This window comes from Scatophagus argus, chromosome 4, assembly GCF_020382885.2.
Source record: "Scatophagus argus isolate fScaArg1 chromosome 4, fScaArg1.pri, whole genome shotgun sequence".
Taxonomy (NCBI): Eukaryota; Metazoa; Chordata; class Actinopteri; family Scatophagidae; genus Scatophagus; species Scatophagus argus.
This window is the reverse complement of record NC_058496.1, coordinates 13,811,540-13,831,586: the sequence shown is the minus strand read 5'-3', so window position 1 is coordinate 13,831,586 and position 20,047 is coordinate 13,811,540. Positions and strand designations below refer to the sequence as shown.

At 40.1% G+C, this 20,047-nt stretch overlaps 3 protein-coding genes across 6 annotated transcripts; 2 read left to right on the top strand and 1 right to left on the bottom strand.

Annotated features, from left to right (window-relative positions):
• Window positions 1-307: 307 nt before the first annotated feature.
• On the bottom strand, window positions 308-10,085 carry vdac3 (voltage-dependent anion channel 3). 4 transcript variants are annotated; one of them, XM_046387966.1, is made up of 11 exons: window positions 9,987-10,085; window positions 6,781-6,899; window positions 3,558-3,629; window positions 3,297-3,346; window positions 2,776-2,778; window positions 2,154-2,306; window positions 1,982-2,034; window positions 1,617-1,844; window positions 1,317-1,467; window positions 921-978; window positions 308-813 (listed from the first exon to the last, which is right to left on the bottom strand). In XM_046387966.1, the coding sequence occupies exons 2-11, from the start codon at window positions 6,893-6,895 to the stop codon at window positions 722-724; spliced, it is 975 nt and encodes a 324-aa protein (XP_046243922.1). In that variant the 5' UTR covers window positions 6,896-6,899; window positions 9,987-10,085; the 3' UTR covers window positions 308-721. The 4 variants fall into 4 exon arrangements, with proteins under 4 accessions (XP_046243922.1, XP_046243923.1, XP_046243924.1 ...); XM_046387967.1 differs by lacking the exon at window positions 2,776-2,778 and having other exon boundaries at window positions 9,987-10,082; XM_046387968.1 differs by lacking the exon at window positions 6,781-6,899 and having other exon boundaries at window positions 9,987-10,080.
• Window positions 10,086-11,034: 949 nt separating this feature from the next.
• enkd1 (enkurin domain containing 1) lies at window positions 11,035-14,390 on the top strand. The gene is made up of 9 exons (XM_046387961.1): window positions 11,035-11,142; window positions 11,427-11,544; window positions 12,132-12,216; window positions 12,524-12,748; window positions 12,870-13,042; window positions 13,131-13,280; window positions 13,385-13,527; window positions 13,701-13,837; window positions 13,950-14,390. Exons 3-9 carry the CDS (start codon window positions 12,132-12,134, stop codon window positions 14,108-14,110), a joined length of 1,074 nt encoding a protein of 357 aa, XP_046243917.1. The 5' UTR covers window positions 11,035-11,142; window positions 11,427-11,544; the 3' UTR covers window positions 14,111-14,390.
• Window positions 14,391-14,543: 153 nt separating this feature from the next.
• Window positions 14,544-19,977, top strand: polb (polymerase (DNA directed), beta). Its single transcript, XM_046387962.1, has 14 exons — window positions 14,544-14,749; window positions 15,068-15,125; window positions 15,520-15,586; window positions 16,522-16,596; window positions 16,965-17,023; window positions 17,201-17,250; window positions 17,411-17,462; window positions 17,589-17,643; window positions 17,723-17,795; window positions 17,896-17,966; window positions 18,086-18,172; window positions 18,301-18,368; window positions 18,671-18,810; window positions 18,928-19,977. The coding sequence occupies exons 1-14, from the start codon at window positions 14,689-14,691 to the stop codon at window positions 19,020-19,022; spliced, it is 1,011 nt and encodes a 336-aa protein (XP_046243918.1). The 5' UTR covers window positions 14,544-14,688; the 3' UTR covers window positions 19,023-19,977.
• Window positions 19,978-20,047: the final 70 nt, after the last annotated feature.

Genomic DNA, 20,047 nt, shown 5'->3' with positions numbered 1-20,047 from the left:
GTCCACAGTTTACAACTGTGTCACTGAGGTCAAATGGTGGAATTAACGTCAGTCCACTCAGCCTGAGAACAATCGGTGGCTCTTTGTCTTTTCTGCTTAAACCTCTCCAGCTTTTATTGCATGTGTCTTTAGTCATTGTACATGTCAATTTCAAATAAAAACCTGCTCCTAGCCTGGAAAGCATGCAACAAAACCAAAATAACACCAAAACAAGCACCCTCTGATAATTTTATTAATGTCTAAAATCCAGAGTCTGAAACGAAAATGAATGGATCACACAGTCGAAATAAGAAGGTGCTTCCAAAAATACAGATACGACACAAATGCTTTATTAAAAGTGCACTTAATCAGTTCAAACTTTTCAAAAGTAGTACATTATTTGGAGTTTTGCATGATTTGCCTGCTTGTAAAGTCTGTTCTTTTGCTGAGGTCTGACAATACATGCTCAAAGGTTGGTTGTGGGACCTGCAAATAATGTAAAATTAAAAAATAACCAACACAAAATAATGCTTGATTCCTTTACAGGTACAGTACTGGAGGTCCTTGAGGCTGCTTGGGGTTTCAGAGTTAAGGCCAAAGAATGTGTGCATATGTGTTTAGGACTCAAGAGGGAAGTGTTTAGGTGTCGCCAAGTGGACTTTTGTGGCATTTATACATTTGGGCTCTTTATTATTCTCCTGCGTTGCCTTTCTCTCTTCTTGTATGTCCTCTCATCAAATCTTTACGCCTCCAGCTCGAAACCCAAGCCGACTTTGTGTCCACCGCCATTCACGTTCTTCCCGTCAATCAGACCTGAGAGGGTGAGCTTCACTCCTGCAGGGAAGGAGTGTCACAAGAGAATTATGCATGAAGTAACCATGAGTATGCAGTTTGGATTGTAGCTCCAGAAAACAATAAAAAGTAAAAGGCATTTAGCTAACCTGGCCTGAGGGTTTGTGTGTATCCAACTCCCACGAGGCAGGCGTTGTCAACTTTGGTCTGTGAGGAGAAATAAAAACAGGTGAGATGATCATACATACAGCCTTAGGACAGTAGACAGATGGGAACTAGGATGCAGTTACACCCTCAGGATAAATTGCTTTAACTTTCTACATAATCTTCTCTTTGTCACATACTTCAGTTTATACCTGCAAATCTAATGACATTTCTATCAGCTTCAGCCAGTGCTAACTGGCAATTGTTGACAAGCCCACACGCTAACCTATGATGATGAAAACAGCAAACAAATAAATCTGCTAAACATCAGCATGTTGTCATGAAGAGAACTTTCTTGGTCATCTCAGATGTGTAAATGATGTTTTAAAGTCAGTTCTTACAGACAGAGAGGAATCCTTATCCAGCTGGTATTTGGCTCCAATTCCAAAGCGTGTGTTGTTGCTGCCAGCTGTCCAGGCCAAGTGAACTGCTGTCTCCAAGTTGCTGTTCACCTTTTGGTAAATGGAGCCACCGAACTCTGTGCCATCATTACTGAAATACCACAGCAAAACACAGATAGATGAGGTGGAGATTTGCAGCAGTGGATATTAGTCTAAACTGTTTGATTCATCCTGAGGAAATGCTTCCTCTCTCATGACTGCTCTACATTTCCTGCCTCCTTTTACTGATGAATGACTCACACGCTGGTGTGGAGCTGGAAGTCGCTGGCCTTGTATCCAAAGGCAAAGTTGTTCTTGGTCAGTGTAGATTTGGCAGTGTCAAACGCCATCTGGTAGCCAACAAGCCAGCCCTCGTAGCCCAGCACAGCAGCTGCATGGACAGTGGGCCCGGCCATGTCGAAGTCCAGGTCGCAACCCACATTGACAAAGTCACGCTTATAGCCAGTCTTCAGCTTGGCGCTCTTCTTGCTACAGAAGGAATAACAAGGAAAGAAAAAAAAGAGTCAATTAGATAATGCTCCTGCATTTTTAATATATTTCTAATATACATCTATATCGATTAATTTGTCGAAGATACGGCTTGGCGGGCACAGGATTGCTCTTACCCAGTGTTAGGGACAAAAGATGTGTCCAGACTGAGCTTCAGGCCTTTAGCCAGCTACAGACAAACAGAGAGGAAACACAGAATGAGCTAATATTCTAGTGAAAGTGAATATATTGATTTTTCATTTCTTAACAGATGAGTACTTAATAAGAATCTTGTTTGTTTGACTCCACCTGATCCTCCATAGTGATTTCTGTGGTCAGAGTATTGTCTGTGTTCCATTTCTTGGTGAAGTTGAGGCCTAGCTCATTCATTTTGTACTTAGTCTCCAGGTGGCCTGCTGACTTTCCCGTGTCTGTGTTGCTGGAGCCGGAGGTCACAAACTCCTGCAGGATGAAGAGGGATGGAGTGATGAGGGGGGAGATGGAGATGGAAAATGACGTGTGAAGGGAAGCAGAAAAGCACATTGCCACATTACAGTATGCAAGAGAAGCGAGAGAGCATACGGGGTATAATAAGGAAAAACAAACAAGGGAAATAGACATTGCTTCTGTGCTTTTCCTCTGCCACGCAATCCCTCTCGGGTTTGTATGACAGAATATTTAAAAAAAGAACTACACCTTTCAGATGGAGAAACAAGTTGGGAAGGACTGTGAGAAAGAGGTTGGTTGAGAGTGTGCTTGCAGCTCAGTGCTGTTACGGGGGGGTAATGACGTCACTTAGACGAGCTACCGCTGCAAAGGAACACTTGGTAGAAAGCCCTCACACATTGTCTGAACACAATCTGGTATCACTGGCTTACCCTGCAGTGAACCTGTGTTTAATCATTACATGCGCACTCATGCTCTCTCTTACCATCTGACAGGAACATCCAAAGAAGATAGCAGAAAAAAAGAGAAAAGAGAGAAAGTTAGGGAGAACCATGCAGAGTTTACATGCAGCAATTTATATGCTCACTAGGAAAATGAAAAGCAGAGCCTGTGAGGAAATACATTAACTGTGTTTTTTTCAATGGTTTGAGTTTTATGGCATGTTCAGGAACTCATTATGGTTTTACCATGGCAACAGGTTTATGGCAGCACAAACATGCAGCATGTCTTGAGGAAACTAAACACACGCACTTTTTCCCCATCATTTCTCTGCTGATACAACGTATTGCTTGAGAGAAAATAGGAAAGTGTAGACTTGTTGGGCTGACAATGTTAGTTTGCTGATTCTGCATGTTAGACTGAGTACACGTCAGGCAGCAAATGTACTCTGACATGTTGTGTGCTGTGAGGTCATGAGTCAGCCATTTGATCAACACCACAGAGTGCTGAGAAAGAGAGACCTGAACGTGAAAGTGTAAACACGGCAGAGACACCAGTAGTACTTACAACACCATTCTGGGACTTGGTCTTAACATCCAGCTTCAGAACTCCGTAGCCTGGGAAGAAACAACAGAAAAGGTGGAAAAATAATTTTCATCCTTGTACTGCACAGCATGGCTCTAAAAACAGCTGCAGTGAAAATAGACAGCTTGCATTTAAAGCGACAGAGCAAACCAAATGTTTTCTAACATCAGTCCTGTTTCAGCACAGCTTCATTGAAAACAAAATGACAACATCATAGCAGTAGTGTTCGTTCAGGGAAGTTACCATAGCCCTTGCTGAAGATGTCTTTGGCAGATTTCCCCAAGTCTGAGTATGCAGGAGGGACGGCCATTGTGTCTGCGGAAATAGACACACACGTTAAAATTCTTCCCAACAATAAAACATACATACTTCGCTATGTCAGTCTTTCACTATGCATAATTTAGGGATGCACCAGCAACAGCAGCAGCAGAGTAGTGTACTTCCATAAAGTTGGAGGACTCACAGGGGACACATTACAAAAGTTAAAAAAAAATGGTCAAAATCATTGCCACAGAGGCCTAAATATCCAAATTTTTAGTCCCAGGCACGGGTGGTGCTGCAAAAATGCTAGCTCCTACATTTCCCATAATGCAACTCCAGAGTGTCTTTTATTCCTTAGTAAACACCCATATCTTTCATATGCCTCCAACATTTAGGACAGATTTTATATTAAAAAATATCAAGTCTCAAGGCCAAACTGACACAACCCTGCCAAAGCAGATGTTATTATATATATATTATAGATACAGTGGTATGAAAAAGTTTGGGCACCCCTGATCATTTTCAGGATTTTCCTTTATAAATCATTGGTTGTTCGGATCAGCAATTTCAGTTAAATATATCATATAGCAGACAAACACAGTGATATTTCAGAAGTGAAATGAAGTTTATAGGATTAACAGAAAGTGTGCAACAATTACTTAAACAACATTAGGCAGGTGCATAAATTTGGGCACCCCAACAGAAAAATGACATCAATATTTCGTAGATCCTCCTTTTGCAGAAATAACAGCCTCTAAACGCTTCCTATAGCTTCCAATGAGGGTCTGGAGTCTGGTTGAAGGTATTTTTGACCATTCTTCTTTACAAAAAATCTCCAGTTCAGTCAGGTTTGATGGTTTCCGCATGGACATCCCGCTTTAAATCACACCACAGATTTTCAATAATGTTCAGGTCTGGGGACTGAGATGGCCATTCCAGAACGTTGTAGTTGTTCCTCTGCATGAATGCCTTTGTAGAGTTTGAGCAGTGTTTGGGGTCGTTGTCTTGTTGAAGTATCCAGCCCCGGCGCAACTTCAACTTTGTCACTGATTCTTGAACATTGTTGGCAAGAATCTGCTGATACTGACTGGAATCCATGCGACCATCAACTTTTACAAGATTGCCAGTACCTGCACTGGCCACACAGCCCCACAGCATGATGGAACCACCACCAAATTTTACTGTGGGTAGCAAGTGTTTGTCTTGGAATGCTGTGTTCTTCTTCCGCCATGCATACCGCCCCTTGTTATGTCCAAATAACTCAATTTTACATTCATCAGTCCACAGCACCTTATTCCAAAAGGAAGCTGGCTTGTCCAAATGTGCTTTAGCATACCTCAAGCGACTCTGTTTGTGGCATGTGCGTAGAAAAGGCTTCCGCCGCATTACTCTCCCATACAGCATCTCCTTGTGCAAAGTGCGCTGAATAGTTGAACGATGCACAGTGACACCATCTGCAGCAAGATCATGTTGTAGGTCTTTGGAGCTGGTCTGTGGGTTGAGTTTGACCGTTCTCACCATTCCTCGCCTCTGCTTATCAGAGATTTTTCTTGGCCTGCCACTCCGGGCCTTAATTAGGACTGTGCCTGTGGTCTTCCATTTCCTCACTATGTTCCTCACAGTGGAAACTGACAGCTTAAATCTCTGAGCCAGCTTTTTGTATCCTTCCCCTAAACCATGATGTTGGACAATCTTTGTTTTCAGGTCATTTGAGAGTTGTTTTGAGGCTCCCATGTTGCCACTCCTCAGAGAAGATGCAAAAGGGAGAACAACTTGCTACTGGCCACCTGAAATACCCTTTCTCATGATCGGATTCACCTGTGTATGTAGGTCAAGGGTCAATGAGCTTACCAAACAAACTTTGTGTTCCAATAATTAGTGCTAAAGGTACTCAAATCAATAAAACAACAAGGGTGCCCAAATTTATGCACCTGCCTAATGTTGTTTAAGTAATTGTTGCACACTTTCTGTTAATCCTATAAACTTCATTTCACTTCTGAAATATCACTGTGTTTGTCTGCTATATGATATATTTAACTGAAATTGCTGATCCGAACAACCAATGATTTATAAAGGAAAATCCTGAAAATGATCAGGGGTGCCCAAACTTTTTCATACCACTGTATATTATCACTGATCTGATCTTGTGTCAAAACAGTACAGTGCTCCTTTAAGCGAGAACAAATGCTCTGCACCTATGTAGAAGCTGAGTAATGCAACTCAGAAATCACCTGTGAGGCCAAACACATGTGAAGTGCTATATTTAACCACAAATAACTGCACATAGTGTTTTTACTACTCACATGCAAACAAACATTACATATCGGCATAGATGCTTGTCTCAGTTCAGAGACCCCCAGCATGTGGAGGGGGCCTGTCTGGGTGCTGGTGATATCCAGCTTCTCTCCCCCTCCATCTTGAACGTGAAACCTATTGATTGCCTGGCAGCAGTCCATTAGCAAGCAGCAGAGGTTTTTAAACTAATGGGACTGATTCTCGAGGAGGACGGGACTAGAAAGAGCAATTTTTTTTTTTAAATCACACAGCCATCCCACAACAAAATGTTGCTGCAAAGCTGTATTTTAACATTAATAGCAACCAAATTATGCTGTGCTTGTAAAGGACATTTAACATGTATGATGCAAAATAAATAAATAAAAAATACTATGCATGCTAATGCAGTACAGCTAACCTAAGCATAAGCAGGTTTGGTCGGTCAGCACATCTCCTGCACATCGCTGCACTGCACTGTGCCTCAGACAGTCATCAGGGTCCCCTGAGTCAGTGTGTGTGTGCATGCTCACTGTGTGTGTAAAGAAGACATTCTGACAAGGTGACTTTGCAGGAGCATCTCGAATAACCTGCATTCGCTTATAACTCAAAGCTAGTTTAATATCATTGATATCATACTATCTCTTCCTTTTCTGTGCTCTTTCTTGCTGCTCTGTCCAACATTAATCTGTTCACTCACATCTTTTCTGCAGAGGATGGAGAGAAGACTTTTCTCTATTGTTACCATCTCTATAGCTAATCAGTCACTGATTGGACCGGTGAAGGAAATATAGGTAAATGTCAATAGGTAACGATGATTACTTCACAGATACCAAAACTGACCTCACAAGATTAATGTCACTGCAGTCAAAGCTCAAACCAGGGACCCTGATGATGTGTCATATGTCTCCCTCTACACACACCCACCACTCACCATGTCCCTTGGGTGCGTGGTGATGACATGTCACACAGTGGTCTTTGTTCTCTGCCTGTTTGCTTGTTCCTGTCTTGTCCTGCTGCACCACACTATCCCCTCTTTTCACTTCCATGTCTCTTCAGAAGAGGAAGGTGCAAGGAGGGACAACATAAAACTTTGGCAAGTAGTCCTGCACTGTTTTGACAGCAACAGTGCACTGTATGTGGCCTTGTCTGCAGTTTCCCTGAACATTAGCATGTTTCTTTAGCATGCAGTCATAGCTCAGAGGTCTCCTTCATATGCAGAGGACTGGCCAACTATTGCATCACATTGTGCACTATGTTTATGGGCCAAGTGACGATGAATGCATGTACTTTGTGCACAGTATTTTAAGATGATAAGGCCTGTGTGTGGCCCTTGGAAGGTGCTGAGACATGACATTTTCATAAGACAAAGAATACTGAATGGCTGCATGAAGGGTACAAACTGTTGATCTGGCTCATCATAACAGGCGAATCTGGCCACAAGTATCACACAGACAGTGTGTTAAAGCAGCTGTGATGCAACTCGATGTCACGGTGCCATCATTCACCTCTCTCATGTCACCTATAAGCAAGACGATGAGTCCCATACACAGTAATCTCTCTTGCTTTAAGGTCCAGGAAACTCAAATCATAAGTATTTCTTTACATTATCATTACTATTAATACTATTCATGTCCAAAATAAGCAACTGACAGAGCTGAAATACAGAAACATCTTTCAGTTGTCATTTATTGAACCTGCAACAACTGATTTTTTGGCCACTTTAAGGCAGTAGAACTAAATACAACACTGATGTACCGTGACCTCTGAAGCTGACACAGTGAACGTGCAATGTGAAAAGTGAGAGTGAACCAAAATAGTAAAACAGTTGGCCAGACATTTTAACAATGAGCCGAAACTCACTATAAAACTGTAAAAGCAGTAGATTCAGGTGACAGTTCTCTATAGGTTAATCACTGTGAATAATCCCTTTCTGATTCAAATGTTACTATGCTCTGATTGGTGCACAAGTATGTGACTTCATCCCCTCCAGCTAAGCCCCACCCACTTCAAATCAGTGAGAAAAACAAGGACAAAATCACAAAAGCTGAAATCTTTCAAGTGAAACAACTCAATGTGATCAAACTTTGGCAGAACATGTTGTGGTGTTGCGGGACCTCAATGTCCATTTTAAAAAAAGAAAATGCTAAAAAATATTTGAAAATATTTTGCTGACCACAAGAAATTCCTGGTCTGTCTTTGTCACTTCACCTGACAGCCATGGCTTCTCCAATCTGTACTCCTTTGCCTCCTCCACCACACGGTCCATTTTTGACCTCTAGCCTTCATCCCTTAGTCTCACCATTCAACTCTAAATATAGCTCAGGTGAACCCAACACTACAACACATGTGACTAAGGTTTCAACGTGCGTGCTCCTATGGGTTCAGCCTATTAAAACCCCTATAAATATGGATTTATTTATTGTACCTCTATGCTGTATTTAAATACAAACACACTTCAGCCACTATTACGTTCACAGGCTTGCAGTCAGATGACAGCTTTGACTGAACTCAAAGGTCAAAATGTTATGTGAGAGGAAAACAGCCACCACACGAGCAAGAAGCGGGTGGTTATGATTGTCAACAATCAAACTGTATCTTGTATCTAAAACAGTATAACGTCTGTCTTTTTCCAATGATCTGTTTTTCCATGTTGGCCTACTATTGATTTTATATGCCTGCTGTAATTTAGACTTCACACATGACAGCTTGTGTAGAAATAAAATAGAAATAAAGTTTTATGTCTTGATTATAAGCCTGCGACTACCTATAAATATCATTACTGAGAATCTACGACCAATCATTCTCTTAGTGATCAGTTCCTCTGTCTATAAATATTAATAAAGCCAGTTTGTGTTGACATAAACTGGAGAAAAACCACCAACTTCTTGTGTTAGTTAAGGTGTAACCAGCGTGATGAATGTTTGATGAATGGCTAATCAATCACGAAAATTAGTATTGGTAGTATTGGTTGTCTTGCCACTTTATCAAAAAAATAATTTAGCAATAATTTGGACATTTATTCAATAACTGAATAACGGCAAAAGCTTTGCAGTTTATCGATGACAGACCCCTTGTAAATGAACAGATAGTGGACAAGAAAACTATAACATTGTGTAAACAGGCAGTTACCCAACACTGGTCAAACCTTCAGATAAGATGAAACCAGGACGAGTGTGTGTGGCATACAACTGGATGAATGTGTGACTGTGAGATAAGGTCAAGTGCACTCAAGTTACACTAAGACAGTTTATAGCTTAAACGTAAAGTGAGTGAGCTGGTGACGTTACACCGTACGGCCTGTTCTCCATGACAGTCACATCCAGTTGGTTTCAAAAGGCACAATAAGAACAATCAGATGTTGTGCCTGAGAACCAGTTTACCAGGTTTTACTAATGCTACCTCCTTCAGCATTGTTATTAATATATTTTCAGCTCTGGGACAGGCATGATTTTAGCACTTTAGATAACGTCTTTCTTAAAAAGCAAATAAAGTACCACAATAACCCATCAATATAATTTTTTCTTCCTTTTCCAGTTCTTCCTCTTTGGCTGTTCACGGACCTCGTGCTTCTAAACCAACAGCCAGATAAGACGTTTCCACAAGATTTATGGCATCACGTCCCGTGAACGGACGAGTATTTTTATTTGCCAGATGCGTCCGCCTCTGGTTTGCATTGTTTGCGCGTTTGTAAGATGTCTGCTGTATGTCGGGGTTTACCAACACTGCAACAGCAAACTTTGTCAAGCACAAAATCTTTTATTTCATCTATGACATTCTGGATGTTGCACTGCAAAGATAAAACATGTTAACTTTTACAAAGAACAGGACTCGGTCGCGTTCACTGTCGCTATCACATGTCGCAAACACATGTTGTCTCTTTAAACTCCCTTTAACGAGACAAGTGACCGTGCAGTTTACAGTTGCGAATTTAAGCAAACCGGTGTGTTATAACAGGCCCGGACTAGCATTAAAAACTCAGGCATACTCAATGCTGTTACTCACATCCCTTTATGTGTGACTCATGTCTCACTGACGCCTCAGCGACAGCTGACAACAGCTAAATGGTCATGCAGACAACCCGACATGAGACAATAACTTTTTGAGAACAGGGATTTGCAAAAGTCAGTTATTTCTTACCTTTATTTGCTGGGCGGAGCGTGCAGAGTGAAGAGACGCTGTCGTGCGCGGCGGGACGCAGTGAAGGAGAAAGCAGAGACAAACACACTGAGCATGCTCCGGCCGAGGGCGGGGCCGTTGTGTAATTGACATTGAGAAAAAGCACAGTGGTAGTGGACTACAGAGTTCGTAAATGTTTGACGTCTTGTCTGTGTTCATATTGTGAACGCTGACGCTGCGAAGATCTGCGCTGCTCAGAAGGTGGTTAATTTGGGACACACTAATCTGTCCCATAGTATTCATTCAGTAATTACATGGTAGCTCACTAATGGAGATTGAAGGTTTTAGGTCTATATGTATTTGTACCATTTTTTGTTTAGCTTCGCTCCCCTTCTTTTCAGGTGTGTGGCTATTTCTATCTTCCTGAATTGTGCACAACAGTAAGAGCAACTTAAAACAAAATAAAAGTCAAATCTGTTTGACCATAAGCAAGATAAAACATTGTGAGATTATGCCTATTACCACATTATCCACATCAACAACTGCATCTACTTATTCCACAAATTGTCACTAAATGAATACAATTTGTTTATATTTTGCTAAGTCAAACGAATGGGTTGCTAATTTAAGTCCATGAACTGCAGCAACGCGATGATGTATTCACAATGTAACAACTACCATAAATACCATCATTTCATTATATATTTATTATTTTTTATAGTCATTGCCAGTGTGAAACAACAAATGTGGGACAAAGCTGCTGAAATGCTGCAGTTGTTTTGGTGTAATAAAATTCTAACACCACTCGGGGTCAATTACTTTTAACATGATGAGGAAGTTTTTTTGCCCTGTAAATATCCTGTCAGGCAGAAGTTTAAAAACAGTGCCCCTTCAGAGCATTCTTCGGCAAAAGGGTTACGTTTTCATTAAAATGTAAATAGTTAAGATTAGGTCATAGTTGTGGTTCAAGCTTTACAGTCGTACTGAATTAGAAGTGGAGGAAATTGGGTGTTTAGTAAACCTGAAAGGCGACGCTCAGGTATTTATTGAACAACACTCTGGAACTAGAGGGATTACGATAGAAATACGCATGCTAGAAGTTAAAACTGTTCCAGTGGCAGAGGAACACGGCTAAACGCTAGCTTAACAAGACGAACTACGAATTAAATTATGGAGTGTGAGTTATATATTAGGCCCAAGTATTATTACTAACATTATAATCATTGTTTTTACTGTAATCATGAACAGTTACTATATGGCTAGCCTCCAAACTAACGTGCACAATCTTAACCTACGGTGGTCACACACTATTTGCAGGCTGTTGTTCGTAGTCTATCGCTGTGCCTGTTTCTTATTTGTAATACAGACCCAAAGACTTAAAGGAGTTGCCTACATTAGGGAGAAATTATGATCGGAGTCTGTCGGAGAGACTGTTTGACGGGAAATTCTCCCTTCTGTCAGTTCTAGTTCTGTGTGCGTTTGCGCCGTTGCCTAGGTGAAGAATATTAAAACAAGTGTTGACACCACGGCGTCATCAGCCTTCGTGGGCAAAACACCCAAGTAATAACCAAGATTAAAGGTAAACTATTTAACTTGATTGCTTTATGCATCTTAATCGCTTGCGTAAACAAATCATATAAATATTTTTCGTTAAACGGATGTTTGTACTTCCTTGTACGAGGAGGAATTCCTCGACAGAGCTTGTGTTGATTATCAGCCAGCACACCTTTACAAGCTAGCAAATTTATAAAATGGCTATATTTTGGTACTGTTCGGCAACGTTATCAAGCAATGTAACGTGGGATTAACAGGGATATTCAAAAGCCGTATTCTCAAGAATGACTAATCCATTCATTCATTCATTTTACCCATATGTTACACTGCGCCCTGTAGCCACCACACACCTTACTTCAGATCAAAATATAAAGTTAACGCAACTACATTTCTGCGTAGCCTTATTTAGTCTGTCTATGAGATATGGTTCGTGGGTCTCAAGTACTTATAATTTGAATTTGCCCCCCCCCCACCACACACATACACCCGCGGGGTGTCATAAAAAAATCATAAAAACAATCACATAATACAAATCATTCGTCACTAATCATTATGCTTGTGTTACTATACATTTTTACTGTTACTGTTTTGTTGTTTGTTTGTTTTTTTCAGATGTGTGAGGGGCCCTCATCAATATCCGGGCCAATCCCCCCAGATCCTTCTCTGTTTCCTCAGTACTACAAACGACCGGCTTCAGGTTAGAGGCAGTCACAGGGCCCTATATTAAAAATTAAATTTAAACTTTAAAGGAGCCTGTCTTTTTTTCTTTTTTGATTGTTTGCTTGATAATCACATCAACAAGATTTGAATTGTTGGTGCCATGTCTGTTGACATGCATGACTGTGTTTAATCAATGAGGCCCAGGTCCATCACATGAAGGAAACTGCTATTTTAGAGGAACTTATTTTCCTTGTGAGTTTGAACTTGTGGACAGATTAATCTTAATGCACCAAAACTTAAGTCTCAGTTGACCTTGTTTAGTTTTTCTTTCTTTCTTTCTACAGCTCGAGGCCGTTTAGAGGGTAACAATGATGGGACTTTGGCCCTGCTCTCAGGGCCAGTTGCTCCAGATCCTGTGTTGTACCCTGGCTGCTACAGTGCTCGTGCCCCAGCACATCGTCCCCGTGTTGGCCCTAATGCCACCCATATTCTGGAACGTGGACAGAGAGGAGTAGTGGCGGAACTACTCAAACTAGACAGTGTATCTATCAGTCCTGCTCCCAAACAGAGTAAGTGCAATTGTTTTTTAGATTTGTGAATTCATGTTGTTCTTGATTCAGAAAAAAATAATGGCTAAAAGTCTAAAAGTTCAAAAATAATTCAGGCAGCTTTCGATTCTTGCCCCGATAGAACAGCGAGTACATGACTTTGGTAAAGAGAATGTGCATCGGCTCAGAGAGATCCAGAGACGTTGCAAAGAGCAGGAGGCTATAAGAGCACAGTCTCGTCCAGTTCCAGTCAAAGCTCTTTGGACTTCCTCCAAATACCAGAATGTGGCATCCAGGGTGATGGTCCAGCTACAAGTAAGGATCATGTCTATGAAAGATAGAAGTCGTTGAGTTAAAAACATATTTCCTCTGAATCACTTTTAATCCAATTTCTTTCATGCAGGCTTCTAGTCCTACTGCCAAACCACAGTGTCAAAACTTTCTGAAGGCCCACTCCAGTGGTGGCCCTACTGCCCCACCAAGACCACAATTAAAAACCTCTCCCCAAGCTTTGCAAAACCCGGCCAGCTCTACACGGGAGCAGAACTTGCACGTGAGACTTGCTAATTTTCTTACTTGATGTGTATCTGCAGTGTTTCAATATTTTTTGTTTTATACATTGATTCCATACATTCTTGTTCTTGTATGTGGGTACAGTTACAGGTGCAAGGCCAATCCATAGACTTTGTAAAACATAATGCCCGAGCTGCAGGAAAAGCTGTGCCGCGTCGGTCACAGTCACTGACAAACCTCAGAGATAAGCCTGTACCAAGTGCAGTCAAGGGACAAGTGCCTCAGTAGTGAGTATTCTTATGCCATATCTTACCGCCTTACCTTTCAGTCATAATACTAATCAAATAACAGTAGCCAATTGAATGGAATTAGCCACATGGAAAGTTGACATCCTTGACACCATTTTACTTCTATTCTGCTCATTTCTGTTCTCCTTTTGTTGCTACGTAAACACACCCAGTCTTGAGGAAAGGAAGAAGCAGTGGCTTAAAGAGGAGGAGGAGAGGAGGAAAAATGCACCTGATCCTACAGTCCCAGCTGGTCACACCCTGATGCCTGAGAATGAGAGACAGGAGACACTGAAGTCACTCAAAGAGAGTATGTTGCTCTTTATCTCTGCCTTTGCATTAGTGATTACATTACCTTCAAAGTACATGTACGGTGAATATTTGCTTCTCTAAAACTGTTGTTGCTGATTTCTTTTCCTCAGCCCATTGTTCCCTGGTGACTGAGCTGCTATCACTGCCACTCAAAGCTGACAATCTGAGTGTACGCTCACGTCGGGCTCATCTTGATTGCAAGCTTTCCGAAATCGAGGAGGCCATTAAAATATTCTCCAGGGACAAAGTTTATATAAAGATAGATTCTTAACACATGACAAGGAAGAAGGAAGAGGAGGAGATGGTCCTGTAAATCCACTGCTTTATCAAGATTTATTTTCATCTTTGTAGCTGCATTATGTAACAAATCACTTGTAAAACATACATGTTGAATAAAATTGTAAATTGAACAATTATTACATATGGTCAGCAAGAGAGGTCACTGATTTAACATAGTTAAATGAACGGATGTGCTGTAACCTTAGCTCCTTATTTAGCTCCTTTGTGTAAAACTGGCCAGTGGTTTGTAGTAATAAATGTGTTGTTCATTCTTATATTTAATTTATTTGTTATATCATTGGGTATTAAACGTACAGAGTTAAAATGTTGTGGAACGACAAAGGCGTCAAATACGTTCTTTTGTTTGTATATTTCAAAATTAACCCTACTGATGTCATCACGTAGCACGCACGCCCCTCCCCCTCTGCGTCTTCCATTCATTGTTCAGGCTGAGCACTAGCTGAAGTGCTAATCAGGCTAGCCAAGATCATAAGTGGTTTTAACTTTTCATGCGTGCATATAAGACTGTTTAGCTTTTCCTCGAACATTTAAGAGCTCGTCAAATCAACAATGAGCAAGAGGAAAGCGCCGCAGGAATCCCTAAATGAGGGAATAACAGACTTTCTTATCGGTAGGTGAGGAGGAGTCAGATGGTTGAGCTTAACGTAGCTAACATTAACATTAGCTATGGTCACAACTTGGTTGTTTTTAATTAAAATAACTTACTAATACGTAGGTATTAGTTTCAAAAATGCTTAATGGCGCTATGTCTTTTCTTGCATGTTTCACCTGGTCAGATTTGAGCTGAAATCCCTTTCTCTGCCCTAACGCTTGTAGTTACTGCTTTGTCATTTAAATACCTTCAGCTGAGTTGTCAGTGTCATAAAAAGTGGCAATAAACCACATGAGGTAAACATAAATCCATGTAGTTCCCTTCTTTTGTTTCCAGAGCTGGCCAATTACGAGAAGAACGTCAACAGGGCAATTCATAAGTACAATGCTTACAGGTAAGCGTCCGAAGCCTGAGCAGCGAGGTGTGCCTTTTCTTTTTCATTATGCGAGTTTTTTAACTGTTAATTATGATGATGATGAACAATGTTATGCTGTGGAAGCAATTGACTTGGAGAGAAGTTGCCCTGAAGAACCTTATGAAACCAATACAGGCTCTGAAGACCAGTGATCCTGTTATATCGAAACTGCTTTAGACAGGTGTTGCGGTAATTTCAGAGGTTTTAAATATTTTGTCTACTCTCATCGATATGAAGTGATGGACACCTCTGCATAATGTAAAGTTAAGAGTACTGCAAACTGTAGCCTCCTGTCACATCTCAGTACTTAATATACTAATAATATATGTTAATATATAAATATACTTAATAATTTTGTTTATTTGCTGTCTAGAAAAGCAGCATCTACCATCGCCAAGTACCCCAATAAAATCAAAAATGGTGAAGAGGCCAAGAAACTGGTATGTGCACTGAATTTGGTATTATGGTCTTTAGTTGTTCTCTTCATAAAAATGCAGTAGTTAAGTGTTTTTCGTTGTTATTTGTGGGTTTTGACTTTTGGACTGCTGGTTGGACAAAAGAAGCAATTTGAAGATGTCACTTTTGGCTCTGGAAAATTGTGATGAGAATTTTCAATTTTTAATAAAAAACTTTACAGACTAAAGCAATTCTTGAAAAAATCTGTAACTTAATTGATAATAAAAATAATTGTTAGTAGCAGCTGTAGTTATAATGATCAGTAATTGTAGAGGAAGACATTTGGTGCTGATATACTACTACTACTTCAGTCAGTGTTTTTTCATTATAAACCTTTGATATTGTATGTGGATCATGTCACCCTAGTGCTTGTGGCCTGCATGTTCTTGTACACACAGATGCATCCATCAAACATTTCCTTCTTCTTGATGTTTTCATACATGTATGAAAGTAGGATGGTGTAACTAGTGCTCATGATTATTATCGTAGGTGGAAGCAGAATAGCTTTAATTTTCTTCCACGAGTGTAGTAATCCATATTTAATATTTCAAAGTACAGATGTAGTGTTTTGTGTTGTCTTCGTAGTGATTTTTTCATAGTGAGTTGATCAAATTCACTGCTTCTTAAAGTCATATATAAATATCTCTATATTGAACTTGATGGGGACAGATGATGTGATCTTTACTGGTGTTATTGATGATGGTTAATTTTAGTGTAATGATACTTGGAAACTGGTAGTGGTTTCATCACTGTTTGTCTTCCATACCACTCATGTGCTCATGTTGGTGTGTTTTTGTGTCATATGCCGCCTTCTGTTGTAGACTGAAAGTGTTTTGTCAACAGCTGCTATGCACATTTTACATAACTGCTGTAAATTGCACTATTCTCCACCCTCATGTTTGTTTTCACATTTCAACAGGATGGTGTTGGAGCTAAAATAGCAGAGAAGATTGATGAGTTCCTACAAACTGGCAAACTAAGGAAACTGGAAAAGGTCAGTCTTAGAGCGTAAAAAAGCGTGACTGATAGCACACTGTTTATGTAATTTAAGTTCAGAGCTTAAATTTAAGACAATATAGGGACTGATGTTCTAGTGGATCAGCGGTTAGGGTGTCGGACCCGTAACCAGTGGGTCGCTGGTTCGATTCCCTGTACCGGTGTCCATGGCTGAGGTACCCTTGAGCAAGGTACCTAACCCCCACTGCTCCCCGGGCGCTGCACGCGGTCGCCCACTGCCCCGGGTTTGCTGTGTGTGTGTGCACGTCACTTGGGTGGGTTAAATGCAGAGCACAAATTTCGTTGGAGTGAGTTCCCTCCAATGACAAAATATGTCACTTTCTTTCTTTCACTTTTAAATTTCAGATTCGAAATGATGACACCAGCACTTCCATCAATTTACTCACCAGAGTTACTGGGATTGGGTATGTCTAAAGTGTTATTAACCGAAATTAAAAATTTATTAAATGTTGTATACGCACATTTACGCTATAATGCTTTCTGCCAAATAACAGCTTCTCCGGAGGTAGAAATTTTTTATTTATTTGTAAAGTTACTGTATGCAATACATGTAACAAACATCTCTTGGATCTTGACTTCAGCCCTGCTGCTGCAAGGAAGTTTGTTGAAGAAGGCGTGAAGACATTGGAAGGTTTGCTTATCAGTTGACTCACATTACGATGAAAATACTTTGTTGAATGTCTTCTGTATGACATACAGTATGCTGCATGCTCAATGAAAAGTGTGCAGAATGTACATTGTGCTCTGGTATTACCTTAACTGAGCAATGTTCTTTGTTGCTGTTTGTTTAGATCTGAAAAAGATTGAGCACAAGCTAAACCATCATCAACAGATTGGGCTCAAGTAAGTTGAGCTGAAGGAATGAAGAATGTTTGTTTTCTAAATGTTTAATATTAATATCAAAAACCCTGAATATCTTCCTCTGTCGACATGTGAGCTGTGTTTAATGGATTACTTTGCTGCCTTCAGGTACTTTGAAGAATTTGAGAAAAGGATTCCACGAGCTGAAATGGAAAAGATGGAGGTGATGAAGTATTTTCATTTTTCTGTTAACTTCAAATTAATTTCATTTGGAGTTTTCTGACACTGTGTTCTTTATTTAGACTCTTATCCTTGAAGAGTTGAAGGAGATCGACGGCGAATATATTGGAACAATCTGTGGAAGCTACAGGAGAGGTAAAACTTTACCTTCAAGTTCATTACGTTTGATGTTTAATGACAGGAGTTTGAACTCTGTTGTACTTATCATATTGATTCACATCCTCATAATTTCAAGGTGCAGCATCGAGTGGTGATATTGACATCTTGCTGACCCACCCAGACTACACCTCTGAGACAGAAAAGCAGGTAAAACTGTTGGCTGCTATTAGTTCCCTGATCCTCTTGCAAATGCAGTGTGTTGACGATAACTGCAGTTTGTTTTATCTTTGTACAATTCATTTAGTCTCATTTACCAACTTTTCCAGCCCAAACTCCTCCATGCAGTGGTCGACCATTTGCAGTCCATTGGATTTGTGACTGACACTCTGTCCAAAGGAGACACCAAGTTCATGGTGAGGCCTGTACTTTTTTGCTCTCATGTTTGATGTTGTGATTGGTAATACAGTTAGTACCCTAACTAAACCCAGCCCATGAATCACACATGACTGTGATGATGATGTGCCATCTTTTGTTTATTTAGGGAGTCTGCCAGCTTCAACAGAGCGATGAAGATGAGGAAGAATACCTTCACAGGCGTATTGATATCAGGTTCCCTACATTGTATTGCTCCCAGCTTTTACAGTTTTGGCATTTAATACATGTTTATGCAATAGGGCCAGTGGATAGGTATTCATAATGATGCTCGAGCATGCTTTGTCTCAACATGTGTTAGTTGAGGGCATCAAATCTGTGATCTTCAAATTTAAACATTCCCTCTACATACTATAATACTAAACAGGGTCCAGTTACATACAATGGGATACACCACAAAAACAATAAAAAGTTTAATATTTGTTCTTCTAATCAGTCCTTTCTTCTCACTCTCTGTTTTTTTCTCCCTTCCACACAAGACTAATTCCCAAAGACCAGTACTACTGTGGAGTTCTGTATTTCACTGGAAGTGATATCTTCAACAAAAACATGAGAACTCATGCTCTGGAGAAGGGCTTCACCCTTAATGAGTACACCATTCGACCACTTGGAGTCACTGGTGAGTCTGAGTCAAATATGACGTGAACTTACAGGCCTGCGTGACTTCTGTCGTCTAACTAATGATTCATGCTTTCAGATTTTAGCGTCAGTTGTTTTCTTTGTGGATCTGTTGTAGGTATGGCAGGGGAGCCTCTGCTGGTGGATAGTGAGAGAGACATCTTTGAATATATCAGCTACAAATACAGAGAGCCAAAGGACCGTAGCGAGTGAAGCAAAGGGCAGCTTAAGGTTACATCTGTCAGTTCAGAGAGCTACATCTTTCCTGAAAACAAGATCAGACGTTTGTGTGCAAATCTCTGTGTTAATGTGTTGCTCTTTCATAAACAAGTCCCCTTTATTATTGAAAAACTGTGAAAGTAATGTTTTAATTTGAAATCGTCCCTGTTGCTGAAATTTGAGCCAAAACACATGCTCCGCACAACAAAACTTTAATTTTGTTTTTACCTTAGGTTTAACTCTCTGTGGTCCAAGCATGTTGGGCTCTGTTTTTTTAATATTTTATAAACCAAAAAACCTAACCCTGAGAGGATCAGTCTTCAGGTTAAGTGGCTTTGGTTACAGTTGGTTATCCATCATGAACAATGAGTAACATTTTTATCAGGGAATCTTGATAGTTGATTTTTTTCTTCAGATATAATTCTTACACAGTTTGTGTTTCACTCACTCACCGTGGAAATTTAAGAAAGTGTTTTTAAACCTATAATATAAAGGGATATGTGGTAGGAATAATTACTCTTATTTGGGACAAAATCAATAACTTTTATTGGGAAAATATGGAAATATACTTTTATTCGAATGTTGATTGATGTGTGAATATTTGACTGTTACACTAGTAGACTTGATGAATCCAATTTGTGTAGTGTGGAAAAGATTGCATGTACATAAGGTCAGGAGTTATTGTATCCTCGGTGCTTTTCAGGGAGGCATTTTAAAAGTTAATAAATTAACCAGATAGCTGAAATACTGTATCTGGTAATACATATTTTAATCTCTAACCCAAAATTTTAGTATGAACATACTAAGTGAGGAATAGTTTGGCATTTTGAGAAAATATTTAAGGGAAAAAAAATATGTGAACCAGTGTAGATAAGTGGATGTTCTTGGGCTGTGAACACCCAGCTGTTAACTGTGAGCATGTATGAGAAATAAATGGGTTTTAAGAAAATAAGGATGCCAAATTTGATTTTTTATTTTCAGTTTGTTTTTGGAATCTTCTAAAAGGTAAAACATGATTT

Bases quoted from the DNA above. Each gene is read 5' to 3' on its own strand.
- vdac3 (XM_046387966.1), bottom strand. From the start codon at position 6,895: ATGGAAGTGAAAAGAGGGGATAGTGTGGTGCAGCAGGACAAGACAGGA. The intron at 3,347-3,557 runs GTAACTTCCCTG...GTTTCTTCCCAG, and splicing joins CATCTTCAGCAAGGGCTATG to GCTACGGAGTTCTGAAGCTG. The intron at 979-1,316 runs GTAAGAACTGAC...TTCTCCTCACAG, and splicing joins ATAAGGATTCCTCTCTGTCT to ACCAAAGTTGACAACGCCTG.
- polb (XM_046387962.1), top strand. From the start codon at position 14,689: ATGAGCAAGAGGAAAGCGCCGCAGGAATCCCTAAATGAGGGAATAACA. The intron at 14,750-15,067 runs GTAGGTGAGGAG...TTTTGTTTCCAG, and splicing joins AATAACAGACTTTCTTATCG to AGCTGGCCAATTACGAGAAG. The intron at 17,463-17,588 runs GTAAGTTGAGCT...TGCTGCCTTCAG, and splicing joins CATCAACAGATTGGGCTCAA to GTACTTTGAAGAATTTGAGA.
- enkd1 (XM_046387961.1), top strand. From the start codon at position 12,132: ATGTGTGAGGGGCCCTCATCAATATCCGGGCCAATCCCCCCAGATCCT. The intron at 12,217-12,523 runs GTTAGAGGCAGT...TTCTTTCTACAG, and splicing joins CTACAAACGACCGGCTTCAG to CTCGAGGCCGTTTAGAGGGT. The intron at 13,528-13,700 runs GTGAGTATTCTT...AAACACACCCAG, and splicing joins AAGGGACAAGTGCCTCAGTA to TCTTGAGGAAAGGAAGAAGC.